We start from the raw sequence: 16,699 nt of genomic DNA, 5'->3' as shown, positions 1-16,699 counted from the left end.
TGAGGAGACTCTCTGTTTGTCTTGTGACTATTGTCATTAGAACAGAAACTGATAAATAATTTAACATGTTGAACAGGAGTCGAGGGGAAATCTAGTGACAATATCTGTTGCATTAAAAATAACTAAAGGGGGATTTTGCCTCACTTACACTTAGTTACTGTTGTGTCTCTGGGACAGGAATTGAAGTGAACTATTGAACTATTCCCAACAGGACACAGGTAGCAATACACTTGTATTGGGTCTTAACCTCTTCCTGTCTACCTACTGTAAATTAACATCCCCCTGCCAACTTTCCAGCACCAGAGGGCTTCAATTAAAGGCCTGTGTATGCAGCTGCAGCACCCCCTGGAGACTGTTCTATTGTTCAGGGAGCTAGAGAGGTTCAGATTAACATGGGGGGAGTGGGAGATTTGATTGGTAACCTCTTTCAGTTGATCTGCATGGTTATCCCTTTTACTGCCTCCCACCCATTGCTGCTGTCAATCAGCAGAGGAGGACCTAAAGGAGAACTTCAGGTCCACGTCTACTGATTGACAGCAGCAATGGGTGGGTACAATAGCCAGCCTGCTATTGACTATTGCAAATTGAAATAGCCAATAATAGCGGGAGACTCCCAGAACGTCCAAAAGAGTTGAGATGTCTGCTGCCACCAATATAACGGTTATGTTAGGGCAGTAAAGTGAGGAAAACAAACCTTTAGATGCAATAGCAACATATAGTGGGATTGTTTCCATGTGTGCACAGAAGAACTAAGGAGCGCCTGGTAGCACTGGGGGAATGTATATGCGACCGCTGTGACCTTGGTAGTTCCACCGGTGCTGCCCATACACCTAGTTCAGCAGGGGTGTCCAGGGACAGAGAGGGAGCTCTTTCATGTTTTCAGCACTACCTTGATTTATTAAATAGTGCATTCTCTCCCGGGGCCCCCTGCTGAACTGATAGGGCCTGGGGGAGAGAGGGGACTATTTTACCGCTGCAGAGATGGACAGCCTTAGAAAAAAGCTGCTCAAAACAGAACAAACTACAAATAAGTAAATAAATGCATAAAACAATGTGTACATTTCATATAAATCCTTACCTGCACCATTGTCCAAGAGCTGTAATGGTGTAACAGTTCCATCTTCTGCTTCAATGTATGCAGTAACTTTCACTCCTAGAACTGGAGAAAGCCCTTGTGTCACTGTGGCATACACAATGATTGGGGTGGGGAAGCTGCTAGTGTCTGCATTGAGGAATGATTCAACAGTAATTGGGGGGACATTTGGATCTGCTGCTCGAGAATTCACCGTGATACCAAGAACTTGATTTGCTGATGGAGTGTTGCATATGTTGTATGGCCAGTCACCTTTCTAAAAGAAAATATACATATTGTTGGAGATTTTACAATTGCGAAACATAGAGCTTATAAGGCATGGTAATACTTTTATGTTCTAGAAAATTCTATAAATTTGATGAAATTCTGTGTTTACATGACTTTATAAAGCTTTCAGCAACAAACATCTGTATGCTGAAACTTTAAACAAGTTATTAGCTTGTTTAAAACAATATCCAACGCTAAGATCTGTGTTCAACGTTCCCAGACTAGAGTTGAAAGGTGCTTTAAAAGGTTTTTTTTAGCAGCCCCCCTGCTCCAGCATTTCTGCAATATACTGTACTTACCTGAAATGCAACTTCTCAGGTCGATGCCACACAGCCACTCTTTAGAATCTTGCCAATCCTATACTGCACACCCCATGCAGGTTGATCCCAACTCCACCGATTTCATTGGGAAGCCCATCTGTGGCTCATTAATTTGTTAAAGTGCTTTCCATCAAAGGGATTGGAATTTGGGCCAGACATGCATTAAGTGGTAATGATAATGGTAATCAGTGGTAATGATAATGGTTCTCAATGATAGTACTACCATTAAAGAGACTCTGGTACTTTGCCCCCACATCCCAACCCACATATACTGTCATTTGTCATGCTCGCCCTGCTGCTGTGGCGCAGGCCCTTACAAAATACATGGTGCTTCCAGGTATGGACAAACATGACCTCATCACATGATGCAATGCACAGGGCTGAACAGCCAATCACCAGGCCTAAACACTGTCCCATTAAAGAGGGGGTGACGTCCTCCAGGCTTACACAGGGTTTGACTCTTGGCTCAGACAGAACAGCAGATGTGCAATGGGGTGTAGGTAGGGTAAATATAAGTGGGTTAGGGTAGCTAGCAAGAAATGGTGTCACTTGCTGCTAAACGCTTTGTACTTGCTTTGTGAATACCAGCTGTACACAATGCTCTTCAGACTGGTACCTGTGTAAATAAGGCTATAGAGCAAGGTTCTGCAACTACGGCACTCCAGCTGTGGTGAAACTTCAAAACCCACCATGTCTCTGCCTCTGAAAGTCATGTCTGTAACAGAGTCTTATAATGCCTCATGGAACTTGTAGTTCTACAACAGCTGGAGTGCCAAGATTGTCTATACCTGCTTTAAAGGTTTACTGCCTCAACATCTGCACCTTTTTGTGATATTTTACTTTTTTGGGGGGCAAATTTATAAAACAATGCATGTGGCTTTCACCAAACTGGTTGTGAATCATCTATGCTGTTTAAAACACACGTGCCAGCAAAATAATTCACCTGCAGTGAATGTTTGGTGAATGTAAGATTTGATGCTTTCTAAATCTACCCTTTTTTTTCTTATAATATATAAAAATTCAAATAATTTCAGGAAATTCCTCTCAGGAGAGAAAATCTTCCTTTAAAATACTAACAATATATAGGATTTTGGTGCACAAAAAAAATCACAAAAAGATACAAATACAAAACATATTATTATTAATAATAATAATAACAATAATAATATTTTACAAGATAAATTATATAAGCTGCAATACCTCAGCAGTGCCTGGAATTGAGAGCCGGCCGAACCTTGATTTGGTATCAATTACAAACTCGGCGTTCTGATATACTTTCCCCTTTGGATCTGTTAATTGAATTTTTGGGGCTTCCATGTTCCAAGTCACTAAAAAGAAAGTGTCACTGCCCACAGTGCCGTCGATAGTCACTTTGCCAGTCAGACATTGGTTTGGTGTCATTGTTTTTGCAGTACTTTCAATCTGTTATAACAGAAATGGACAGTAACAGTTAAAGTGCAAACTTAGAAGGCACAGAAGTGATTTCCTTATCAGTTCTACAAATTTGTGGTATCTTGAAACAACGAATCAGGTGACGAGAAAGGTCATTGTTAATATTACCCAATCTGGCAGGTGGAATAAGCAAAGGCTTTCTGGTATATTACATTGTATCTAAATCCAAGATCAAAAATGTAATATATTACAGTTTACCGGTCCAGATGTGGTACTGCATCCGTTTTCTTTTTTTGCAGACTAAATACATTTTCTGCAAGAAATCCAGTGTGCTTGTAGCATCATGTGCACTGAACTGAAATCTCAGACAGTGTTATCAGCTTTCACTGTAAACTAGAGAGCGCACCCCCAGGTTACGCAGATGAGGAAAAGGGAAGGTGTTTCTAGTCCAAATCAGAAGAGCAGTCTTTAGAGCCCAAATGAACCATCACTTTAAAAAAGAACTATAGCCAAACTTTTTTTTGGTTTTAGTTCTCTTATGATTCATGGGGTACATTTACTAATCTATTCCTGTGACCCAAACTCAGCATATAACAGGCTACTGCCCACTATATGCTGACAGCACAGAGCCGTACCGTAGTTAAAAAGGATCCCAACAATATTGTTGGGATCTACCCTGCTGCCTGATTAAAAGGCTTTGCCTCTCTAGAGCCAGCTGTGCCCGCCCCCTCCCCTGTTTGCCCTGCCAATGAGCGCCGGAGAAGCAGAGAGGGAAGGGGGGAATCCCTGTGAGGAGAGGTGACTGACAGTCACTGCTCTGAGCAGGCAGAAGACTGTGAGCTGAGTGATCAGTGGTTTGTTACTGCTCAGTTCGCAATCTATAGAGCCGGCGTGTGACAGTTGCAGTGTCACATGACGGCTCAAAGTATTAGGAAGAGTACATTTTACTCTCCTAATACTTCTCCTTTAAATCAGCATGGATAAGTGTATCCATACCCAAATCTTTTTATTTGGTTTTTGATAGAATGGGGGAAGATTAGAACCCCTTTTAGGTTTTACTTCTATCTGGGGCTCTAGAAAAATATTTCTTCTTACATTTTGTTTTTGGGACAATGTTTTATGAGACAGGAAGTAGGGGAAAACCTTATGTCAATGTTGCTGTTAGAGAGATTTCCCCTCACTTCCTGTTCTGGGGACAACCTTTTTATGAGACAGGAAGTGATCAAGCGAAGGAATCTCTCCAACGTTGCCTCTTACAGCAGTAAATTTGACAGGATTTCTAATCATTTGTTTGATCGAATAAAATTCTCCAGCATGCTTCAAATTTTTTCGTTACTGTGGTGGAAATCGATTGTTGATTTGACCCTATTAAAGATTAGAAAGTGGAACAAACATTCTGAATTCAGTTGTGTTAGTTTGAAATTCTAACCATGACAGTTTCATCGTCATACCTCGGCTCGAACTATGAGGTTGAGTGAAAATCACTTACCTCATAGTTCTCCTTTAAGAAATCAACCCCTTGGTCTCTTGAAGCAGTGGTCTAACTGCAGAGGTCTGACATGCCCCCCACTGAATCAGACCTATAGCTCTGTAATCAGCAAAGCTCATACTCCCATCTGATTGGAGAGCTCTGACTCATGAGGGGGTGGGGCAGACCTCTGCAAAGAGATCACTGCTTCCCCACAGAGAGCAAGGGTCCCGCTCTGTAGGACACAGAATTTTCTACTCAGCTTGTGGTTGATTTTTAAAGAAGCACACTGAAGGACTTTGCACACCTTTGTTTAAGGTTAAGGTTTTAAAAAACACATGTATCTTTATCATTTTAATTATATTGATAATGTACATAAGGGCAGCAATATTGTATCATTACATATACAGGACGCACTTCGAACATACAGTGTGTAACTGTTTTGCAACACAGTGATCGTGCTTTATTCAGTGCAAGTGTATGGACAGGGCCCTGTTCACGTGAAACTATTATTAGGTAAACTTTACAATGTTTTCTCAAGATGCATACTGATAAGTAGGGATGCGCCGATACCGTTTTTTTGGTATCGAGTACGAGTACTGATATTTTTTATGGTACTCGCGATACATAATACCAATACCGGAATTCCCATTAAGAAAGCCAGGCGGCGTGTAATGACTCGCCACCTGGCTTCCTGATTAGTCGGGAAGCCGGGTGGCGTGTAAAGACTCCCCACCCTGCTCCCTCATTGGCAGGGAAGCCGTCTCCATGCTCCCTCGTCAAGTGACTAGGGCGCATAGAGCCGGCTTTCCGGCCAATGAGGGAGCCGGGCAGTGTGTAATGACTCGCTGCCCAGCTTCCTGATAACGGAAGCTCAGGTATTGGGTCGGCATCGTAGCATTTGGGCGAGTACGAGTACTCACCCAAATACTGGACATCGGCACTAGTATCAGTATCAGTGCATCCCTACTAATAAGTTATGAAAGCTCTGCTACATAGGCATATACTGTACATACCTGTATGGACTGAGCTTGGACATCCCCACTGCTAGATTTAATGCCACTGAAGGAATCAATCAAACCATTGGTATTAACGTTATCTGATGCGTATAGTTTTAAACCACCTGCAGAGAATGAATAAACATTAATTATACATGCTACACCAGTTAAAAGCCATGCACTTCCTTGTGAGTCTACCTGCAGATTTCAGGTTAATAATCAAAACCTAACTATTTTTCAGAATAGGATGTTATGGTCTGGGTGCTTCCTTTCTGTTACTTGGCAGACAAGCTACTTATTTTTTGGGGTTTAATTTCTAAATTTAAATGGCTTGCTCTAAGGCAACTAAGGTAAACACCTAGAGAGTGTAGTCATATATTAAACAATTTACGGGTCACAAAGTTCCCATCCTAAAATACAAAGCCTCTGTTTAGGCCATATATAATGAAATCAAGCCCTATGCCCCTTTTACAGAGCAGCTTCCATTCCAACTCCGTAGGGGATAAAAGAGAGATTTCCTTGTTGAGTCGCATCAGAACGCGTGACATCCATGTATCATCTGATTTCCCCTCCACTTTGGGATTGAGTGCAATTGGACTCATGTAATTACTGTTTACGTTTATGGCTGTGCATCTGTCTATATGTGCCCACCAGGGCCGTCTTTAACGCAGGGCAAAAGGGGCAGTCGCCCAGGGCCCGATCATTGTTGTGGGGCCCAAAGCAGCTGCCCCTTGAGCCCACATAAGCAGTGGCAGAACTACCGCCGGAGCGGGCGCACCAGGGCCTCGGGCCTCTAGGGGGCCCAGCACAGTCCCAGCTCCGGGTCGGTATCCAGCGGCCAGTTCTCTATATACATTGCCCCCCCTCCCCCTCTCTATGTACATTACCCCCCTGTCTCTAGAGATTAGAGAGGGGAGAGGGGAGGCAATGTATATAGAGAGGAGGGGGGGCAATGTTTCCTGGTTTCTTTCCTCCCCGCTGGGCGCTGCTCTGTGTCCCAGCGGGGAGGAGAGAAAGTGACAGCCGGCCGAGACCTTTGATCCTTAGGTCCGCCACTGGTGTTGCCCAGGGTCCAATCAGTATTAAAGACGGCCCTGGTGCCCACATTTGTTCAAGAAAAGCAGACCCGGACGCAGACTTTTTCTGTTCGGTCTGAGCTGAACTGACCCGGAAGTGGGTGGATATAGACCTCCGCTTACATCTGGCCGCCCCTAAGGAACGTATTGCAGAAAACAGACTAACAGAATGCCATTGTGAAAGGGGCCTAAAACCCCGTAATTGCCTCTTGGTTTATAATAACTATAAACACATATAAATACATACACACAGCAAGGGTTCCAAATCCGAAGCTAAAAAAAAGTAAGTCCTTTAGACTGTAATATCAAGCTACTAGCTTTCTTTATTTAAGTAATCGTTTATTTAATTAAGGCCATGTGTTTTGGAGGGCTTATTGTGACAATTTTGGGACACCAGGTCTTAGGTATTGGGAGGGCCCTTTCTTGTGTTTCAACTTTTTGTCAACTTGTCAACTGAGGTTCCATGGACCCTGGGAAGTCACTAGAGTTTCTACCAGAAATTGTGTTTGAAAATTGAATTCAGCATTTTTTTTAAATTGGTGTTCAGCTTCTTGTTATAGGTCTTTCAGGCTTTTATGGATGTGCACTCTAGGATGTGTTCATTTCGTTGAGTTCACTCTCTTTTTTCAAAGTGTTATCTTCATCAATGTGATGTTTTTGAAACTACAACCCATATATTTAGCTGCCAAGAAAAAAAAAACATAACTCACCTGTCATGTTGGACAATCCTTCAAGTCCTTTGTCTGCACTATTTCCAAGAGCAACAGTGTGAATGATTGCTCCACTGGCTTGGACTGCAGGAAAACAACTGCTGACACCCGCATCCTCTCCATCTGTTAACAACACTATTTCTGTGCCATAGGTGCTTCCATCAAATTTTTGATTTGCCTGTGTAGGTAACAAAAACGTACTTTCAATGGTTAATATTTTAGCCGATTTGATTCAAAGAACCAGCCAAAATTTGCAGTGTATGGCCAGCTTTACTTTAGTACACTTTTCAGGCACTGGCTCCTTACAGTTTCATCGGTTAACATGACTCTAAGCATGGATATATATTTGAAAAGATCTATATCTATTTCTGTTACGGTTGGATTGGGCAGTGATATGTCTGTAATCACTATTCAGACATCCTCTGACTGAACTTTCTCGGTCTAAGAATGGATTTTTCATGGCTGATAACTATTGCTTTATCACTAGATAGGCTGGCTGCTGGAGGTGTCTAGTAAAGCCCACATCTCAGTTGCACACCTCACCATCACCTCATATCTTCAGGCAATTACCAGTGGTGACTAACCCTCTTGTCATGCACCAAAATAGCAAGGTCTGTTCATTCAGTGAGGGCCCACTCCCCCATCTTAATTTGTTGCACAAAAATGTTAAAAAAAACAACTGTGGGTGAAAAAACATTGGTTAATATACTTACCTTACCCCAGGTTCTGCCTACAGAGCCCAGGTGAGGGAGGGTGTCACAAGGGTGTCTGTAGATTGTAAGCCCTCACGGGCAGGGCCCTCCTTACCATCTTGTCTTGAATTGTATTGTAATTGTAATATCTTACTTATATTGTAAAGCGCTGCGCAAACTGTTGGCGCTATATAAATCCTGTATTATAATAATAATAATACTGCATTGTGCTGTAGCATCATCTCAAGAGATGTTGAATAGGGATGAGCCAAACACCCCCGTGTTCGGTTCGTATTCGAACATTCGAACGGCCGAAATGTTCGAATACGAACTCAATGCCAGTGTATGGGGGTCGAATGTTCGACCCCCATACAGCTGCCGGTACATGTAGTAAAACTGTGGCTGCAGCGGCCTGTGTCCCTTCAAATCCCCACTGCTCTCTGCGCCTGTGTTGGGGGAGACAGCAGGGACACAGACCGCTGAATGCCTTCGCTGCCCCCCTTACCTCCGCTGCTGTCCCGGCCTCCGGTCCCCTGGTCCGTCCGCTGCTGTCCCGGCCTCCGGTCCCCTGGCCTTCGTCTAGGATCCGGTCCGGCCGCGGCTCCTCTGCCCCACCCCCCTGCCTCCTCTTCATTGCAGGCTGGGAGCCATACCCAGCCTGCTATTGGATATTGTAAAATGCAATAGCCAATAGCAAGCCGCCCACTGCCTGCTGTCAATCAGCATGGGGGGACCTGATAGAGAACTTTCTCCTTCAGGCCCCTCCTGCGCTGAGCCCTGATTGGGCAAAGTCTTGCACCTGACCTATGGTCAGGTGCAAGACTTCAACAAATCAGAGCTTCAGTGGGCATTTTGTATTATGGAATGTCCGCGGTCGAACAAACCGCGGTCGAACAAAAAGTTCGGCGAGCACTCGAACTGCCAATGTTCGACTCGAACTCAACTCGAGATGTCAGCCCCTGCAGTATAGAAGCCAGGGGAAATTTACATTTTTGTGCAGCAGAATAAGATGAAAGAAGGGGATCCTCATTGAGCAAACACTTCTTGCATGGAGTGCAAGGTCCACTTTAAGGATAGCTCTATATCATACAAACAGGAAACCTATGTCCCCTTGCTTCCTTTGGACCTGGGCAGTACTTTTACTGTTTTTGCTCATCATCACACAAAATAAATATAAATATATTTTATGATCTGCAGCCTTAGTAGGTGAAACCTTAAAGGTATGCATAAGATGCCATTTTATATTACCCCCTCCCTTGCTTCTGCTCAAAGACAAGCCAGGAGTTTTACACAAAAAAAATCATGATTGTGACTCTCTGGTTTAGCAGAACTTAGACAGATTTAAGCAGGTACACATATTCTTAGTACTATGGCATATACACACATTTGTATAGCTGATAAAATCTTCGGCTGTTTTATAGACTTTTGGCTGAATCTTTATTTCTTCTTTAAAGGAACGTTCACAAAAGTGTTTCTGCTGAGAATAAACAGAATATAAACCTCTAAAACAGATGGCAGTGTAGTGGAGAGCTAAACTACAAACAATTGTCAGCTATAGCTTTATAGCTGACAATTTTTTGTAGTTTAGCATTTCTTTCGGTTGCAGACCGTTAGGACGGACAATCAATCTACAGAGGGGTTAACATTATTGTATTTGGATCTCTAGAGGATAATTGTTTGTGTTTATGTGTAGTGGAGAGCCTCTGACCTCTGTACTAAATCAATCAATCGAGGAAAATATTTCATGATAAAGCAATTACCTCAAGTCCTTTATCAACTCCGGAACATATGTTTGTGCCTCCAGTTGCTACTGTTGGAAGAAATCCTTTCAGTTTTTCACGGCTGAAGGTGTCAACTATTTTCACCAAATCTGACAGAATTGATGCAGAAGAAGAGAAAGTTACAATTCCAACGTGGGATCCCGTTTCGACAATCTGCATGATATAAACTTCGGCAGCCTGGTACATGCGGTTGATGCGATCACTCTGCAAGAAGAAAAAATGAACTATTTTACACTATTGGACTATTTTTACTATTTTTAGTTCACATTCACATCTGTGCTTTGTAGTGCACTATAGCGCAGATAGGTTTGTTGTTGCTATAACCAAAGGTAATGGTGTTGATATTACTGACAACAATATTTGAGTTAATAACAATGATGAGACCTATAGTTCACTGTCAAATGTTTGTGATAACAAATGTGAGGAGGTGATAAATCATGATGTGAGCAACGCAAGAGAATTGAGATGGTTAATAATGAGAAAAAGGTTGACAGTCAATCAAACAAAGGCTCTGGTGTGGACCAAAAAGAGATTGAGAAGGACATTACTGAGTGTGTCAATGGGGAGACTGCTAGTACAGTGGCAGCACGTGATCGCAGGGAGGTCTATTACCCAGACAGTTATTTGACAGGGACTGGAATTAAGGAAAGGGAATGTGGGTCCTGTGAGCAGACTGAGGCAGATGGCCTAGAATTTAGCAAGGGGATGCTAAAACAAAATTCTCAGGATGGTAAAATGATGGGGCTGATCTTAGTAAAGATTGAAGTGACTGGAAGTGCATAAAAAAAAAAGAGCAGGGAAGCGGTTATCGCTGGTGGAAACATACACTTAAAAAGACTCTAATTAGTCCAGTTAGAACCACAGACAGTTTAGTGGGGCTCATAAAGAGTCACCATGTACAATGGGGGTTGGGATTCCCTTTGAGAGTGACAGTTTATTTGGTAGGACCAGAGTTAACATGGACAAATTAATCACTTGATGACTGGGGTGTTAAACCCCCCTCCTGTCCAGGCCATTTTTCAGTATTCAGCATTGCAGTACTTTGACTGACATTTATTCCGTCATGCAATGTTGCACTAAATTTTTTTCCTTCTGGGTTTTTATTTTTTTACTATATAATGAAAAAGTACAGAAAATTTAGGAAGAAAAGTCTTCCCTGCGTTATATTATGAAACATCTATTATTACCCATATTTTTGGTAAAATATAAATGATGGGGTCACGTCGGGTAAAACATGTCAAGCCTTAAAATTGTGCGTGCCTGCGAAATTGCAAAAATCTAACATACCCTTTAAGATCCAAATGTGGCCCTAAATTTGTGTAACATGAAAACATGATCATAAAGGTGGAATTAGCCTTTAACCAAAAAATTGAGGATTTTCCAGTTTGTGTAAAAATGTTCTTGTATTAATATTTCTTCCCCTTTGTAGCAGCAGCGGCTGAGCTCAGAGGGGGAGAGAGCACACTGGACATGTGCAGTGTTTGAATGGGCCACTGGCTTGTTCCTTCTGTTTTGGGGGTAGGCAGGCACATCCTGCAGTGTATAGGGACGGAGGGGGATCACCCAGCAAGGAGTTTTGCGGTCTGGCTATGCACGGCCTTAAGGGTATGACATGACACAGGAGCATTTTTTAAACTTATATTCAGCAGAGCATGCTGGAATACATGGGGCATTTTGGGTGAAATATCCCTAAAGATGAACTAATTATTTAAGGCATCTGTATGGGCAAAGCTCTGGTATTAGAGGTGCACTGAAAGTGTGTGTGTCCCATTCTGGTATACAGTGCTTTCTACAGGTGGCTGGTCATGTAATTGATTGTCATGTAGCATTTCTTTGGTAAGCTTTTTACCCCGTGAAATTTACGGATTGCAACTAGAGAGGGAACTCTGATGTATACTCAATGGACTGCTTAGTGACAATACAGTTTGTGTAGAGCAGAAAGGAAAAGTTTTAAGAAAATCTATAACGCCCCTTAAATGCAAAATGGCTGGTTCGCCTGAGCCCCCCCTTTCACTGGTATTCACCTTTGCAATGCTCTCCCCAACACTTTATTCATCTTTTGAAACCCTGGAAAATACCAATGCCTCCAGGACTGGGAAAGCATGTGACCTCCACTCATTCCTAGGATGCAGTGCTTGGACATCAGTGTACAATCGCCAGGTCCAAATTCACATGGTGGTATGGAACAGGTCATTAACCCCATGTAAGTTCCAACATATATAGGCACAGAGCTTATGCAGGAATTAGACCCAGGGCTTCGAAAGAAAGACAAACTGGCGGGGAAGCATGGCAAAGGTTGGTATAGGTGGGAGAAGTGGGGAGGGTCCAGAGAACTCGTCACTTTGTCTCTTAAAATTTCCCTTAAAATATGATAGTGAAAATATGCTTAAAGCCCATTTTCACCTTTATGGGGGCATTTTAAACAAAACATATGACAGCAATGTGTACCATAAGCAGGCATATGCAATTGCTGTAAATAAACACAAAAACGTCCTCTTTTTTTAGCTGTCCTCTTAGTCTTCACATGGCTTTTTTGAAATGGTTGCCTTTGTGCTCTGTGTAGACTAGAGGATGTGGGGAAAATTACATTTCCCACATTCTTTGCTTCCCTTGTACATGAGCTTCTCTGTGGAAACTCTGAGCCCCCCCCGCTTCATTAATATTCAAAGTGGCAACACCCCTTGGACAGTGCAAAGTGACCTGGAGATTTTTTTTTTTGACCTGTGACTACAGTTGGAGGAATGTTCTGAGCAAATGCTGGAGAAAATGTATAACTGATTTTCAGGTAGCTATTAAAAAGTGTTAATAAATAATATACAATACCTTTTAGAGATTACTTGCTTACTGTCAATTTCCCCTTGTTATGTTTTTTAAAAATATACTTACTCCACTCATGCTTCCAGAAACGTCCAGTACCAAGGTAACCACTCTGTCTTTATACTGCAGCAGGGTAATTGTGGGAGGAGGGACACTGCTGTCTCCCAGTGGAGCAGAAGATTTAATGTCGTCAGAATTCATGATGACTTCCCATGTGCTTTGCTGGTTGCATAGTCTGTTTTGTTCATTTGGAGCTTCTTTGTTGTGGGTGTTGTGTTTGCAGAATGCATTTACCTAAAAAAAAGAAAAAACATATTAAAATGGTGAGCAGCACTGGCATGAGATGTTTTTAGATCAGGGTTTCCTAACCAAGGGGTATCTACAACCCTTGGATAATGGGAAGCACTTAATGTAGCTGAATTTCTGAATTCTTAAAATTAATCTAATAATTACATTATTAACTATCATTGTTATCAGTATAGAGTCTATACTATAGACTAAGGTGGCAAGGCTGCTAACCAGTTAGTCCATAAATCTAAGAAGTCCAGTGTACTCCATACAACATTCAGACCCAATCATAAAAGGGTGCTTTGGTGAAATGGCAGTTGGCACCGCCACAACATAAGTCCCAAATTAAAGATATCATCAGCACACCATGTTCAGACATCTTCACCAACAGGAAATAATGTTTCCAGGACCTTTACCTCAGGAAGCAGACAGCAGTACTGCCTGAGGTAGAGGTATCTAGTTGCCTTGAAATGTCACTTCCTCTTTGTGACACTACAGTGTCCTGTGTTTATATCCAAACATGGTGTGCTGGTAATATTTTGTACTGGTGCTAACCAGTTAGATCACTTGGACGCACATGAATGGCTTACTACTTCCTAGCTTTGCTGATTAATTTGTTGGTGTGGTCAGAGTTAGATTGCTCCTTATGCCCAGCCATTACACACACCTTTCTTTTTCAAAGACAACTGTTCTGTTCTTAGCTTTCCATATGGAAAGTGTAACCAAGCTTTTGACATTTTTTTTAAGTCATACTGTTACCAAAATAGATGCTCATAAGCAACTAGAAAAATAGCCTATAATGAGTCACTTGCCTCCAATATTATTTTCAACCATCGCACCTTTATCAACATGTATGAAGGAACATTAAGTAAACACAAATGTTAAAGTAACCTAAAACAAAGGATTCAGCAGCAACTCATCAGAAACTGGTACCAAAATAGGACTGGCGATGGTAATGATTTTGACAGTTTAGCTAAGGGGGAATGGAGAAATACTGGGCAATCCACTGGGGTTCTGTAATTGTTAGAGCTATATGGAGCTTGGGAGCTCTAGGACTTTTATCGTTATAATCATTGTTTTATTATTTAAAAATGTGACATCATGGTGTCTTAGAAATGTTGACTCACAGTACTGGGATGCTAGATGGTGTTGTAAGTGAATGGACCATCTGCATGATGTTCATATACTCTTTAGCATGCATGGGTTATTGACTGTATAAACATACCTGCAAACTAACCAACTTTTGTGAGTCGTGCATTAATGTGCATTGCATTAAGGCAGTCCATCCATTTTTAATAAGCTGCCTAAAGCACCACAACAAACCAGCTGCATTTTTCCTAGTACAGTGCATGGTAATGCATTACTGCACGTTGTGGTGCGCTGAGTTGCAGGTGCTTTGTGGTGGCATTTTACAATGAATAGCACCACAGCCCATCAAAACATGGAACTTGTAGACTTCTGAGTTCATTTGCAGTGCTGCCAACAGGCCTCAACAGACAAATAGCATGTAAGCACCGCAAAGCGTCACAATGCAATCTATGTCAGTTGTGCTTCGCTGCCATGCGTTGTGCTTTGGTAGCTAATGTATAGTGTATTGGATGCCATTCACAACAATTTAGAGCAGTGCTTAGATGTGCTTTGGAGTAACACATGTTACTGCAACCCATAGGTGTAAATGGGACATAAAAGAAATCTGTAGTAAGGAAGCACACAATCTGCCATTGCTGACTTTTCCTTCTAAATATGCTAGTTCCTTGGCTAATCCAATGGTTTAATTATTTATATGTATGTAGATGAGGAGCTTTGCTGATCTGTATGTCTGTTCCAGGTCAACATTTTGGAGTACTGAAGCCACATACATTTAAAAAAAAAGGTCAACAATGGCAGACCTATTATTTAAATAACATTCAGTACAGTTCATTCCAGCTGAATATACAGTATATGAGTCATGTGACATAATTGGTAGAAGTCTAAGTAGCACAGAACCAAGTATAGCCCAACACAGACACATTTTCTGGAGACAGGACTTACAGGGTCCAGTGCCTGTCCATACATGATTGATTCATGGACATTCTTCTCAACAATTGGGAAGAAATTACAATTCTCCTCAAAGAGCCCAGTGTTCTCGTCAATTTCACAGTCTACGAATTTTCGCTGTGATCCATAATAAATGTCAATTTTAGCTTCACCCTTCAGACTCAAAGGACATCTGAAACAAAACAGAGCAGATATTTTGCACATTATTTATGATTTACACGCAAATTAACTTTAATGGCATCCTAGTATTAGTCCGTAGGGTTTAATATTGAGTTGGCCCACCCTTTGCCGCTATAACAGTTTCAACTCTTAATGGGAAGGCGTCCACAAGGTTTATGGGAATGTTTGACCATTCTTCCAGAAGCGTATTTGTGAGGTCAGGTACCGATGTTCACGGCCGCCATCAGGGGGGTACGGCCATCACTAATGTAAGGGGCCCCAGGCCACTGGGGGGGCCCAAGCTCTGACCGAGCAATTTTTTTAATAAATAAGTATGTACAGGCAAGTTGGTACGGTCCCGGGCCCCCCCTGTACAAGTGGTACGTTCCGTACGTGCAGGAAGGTTTTTTTTATTTTTTCTTAAAGCGCGGAGCTAGGCATGCAGGAGAGAAGCACAACTGCTGGACTATAAAGGTAAGTGTTCAGCCTTGTGCACTGGCTGCTGTCCTCTTTAATTTAAAAAATAAAGATCCACACAGTGTGCCTGCCATTGGCCATGCATCTGATCATACAATATGGCAGATACACTGTGTGGATCTTTACTTTTTAAATGAATGACCGCCCAGAGGCCGCACTGACCGCCCAGGAGCTGGCCAGAGGCCACACTGACCGCCCAGAGGCCGCACTGACCACCCAGGAGCCGGCCAGAGGCCGCACTGACCGCCTAGAGGCCGCACTGACCGCCAAGAGGCCGCACTGACTGACCACTGCACTGACCACACTGAGCCCGCACTGACCGCCCAGAGTCCGCACTGACTGCCCAAAGCCCACACTGACAACCGCACTGACCGCCTAGAGTGGAACACGGCGGGCAAAAGGAGGAACAGGCAGCAGCGGAGGTACGAGGGGGAGCAGTGGGGGAATGCAGTGACAGTCTCTCCTCCCTGCTTGTGGTGGGTGCATTGGTCTGTATTCCCACTGCCTCTGCCGATATCGGGATTAAGAGGAACACAGACCTCTGCAGCCAGCACCAGTGGGGAGGAGAACATTGACGAAAATTGGGTACCGGGTGAAAATCGTTTTCGTTCCATTAACTACTCTTTAATTTAGGGGTCTATTCACGAAGCTGCCGAGGGATCTGGCCGTAGCTTCGGCCGATCCTTCGGCTAGCTTCGGCACCAGGACCCCTTCGGTTCAGTAGAACCGAGGGGGTGCTGTACGGGCTATTCACAATAGTCGGCTGAGCCGTGCAGAAAGCCGAAGCTGGCCGAGCGGCCGGCCATTGGCCAGCCGACAGCCTGCTTCTGACAGCTGGGCGGAGCCAGCCGTGATCTTACGGCTGGCTCCGGCCACTTTCAGAGAGATCAGCATCCCTGGTTGCTAACCAGGGACACTGATCTCTAAACAGCTATCTTATCCCATTAAAAAGCATCGGGACATTACTATTGGCTATTTCAATTTGCAATAGCCAATAGTAAACTAGCATTGTACCCGCCCTCTGCAGTTCCCCATCAGGTCCATCAGCAGAGGGCGGGTACAATGCTAGTTTACTATTGGCATTTGCAAATTGAAATAGCCAATAGTAATGTCCCAATGCTTTT

General features: G+C 43.0%; 1 protein-coding gene across 1 annotated transcript in view; it reads right to left on the bottom strand.

Moving 5' to 3' along the window:
* Window positions 1–16,699, bottom strand: part of LOC108786587 (epithelial chloride channel protein-like) — a 29,830-nt gene that overhangs the window by 3,664 nt on the left and 9,467 nt on the right. The window contains exons 5-11 of the mRNA XM_018555910.1: window positions 14,934–15,111; window positions 12,684–12,908; window positions 9,777–10,001; window positions 7,325–7,502; window positions 5,557–5,663; window positions 2,881–3,102; window positions 1,079–1,349 (exon numbers count right to left, since the gene is read on the bottom strand). Coding sequence (XP_018411412.1) covers window positions 1,079–1,349; window positions 2,881–3,102; window positions 5,557–5,663; window positions 7,325–7,502; window positions 9,777–10,001; window positions 12,684–12,908; window positions 14,934–15,111 — 1,406 coding nt within the window. The remainder of the gene's footprint in view (window positions 1–1,078; window positions 1,350–2,880; window positions 3,103–5,556; window positions 5,664–7,324; window positions 7,503–9,776; window positions 10,002–12,683; window positions 12,909–14,933; window positions 15,112–16,699) is intronic.

This window comes from Nanorana parkeri, unplaced genomic scaffold, assembly GCF_000935625.1.
Source record: "Nanorana parkeri isolate BGI_ZX_2015 unplaced genomic scaffold, ASM93562v1 scaffold217, whole genome shotgun sequence".
In the NCBI taxonomy this organism is placed as follows: Eukaryota; Metazoa; Chordata; class Amphibia; order Anura; family Dicroglossidae; genus Nanorana; species Nanorana parkeri.
Note: the sequence above shows the minus strand (reverse complement) of the source record. Positions and strands in the feature narration are given on the sequence as shown.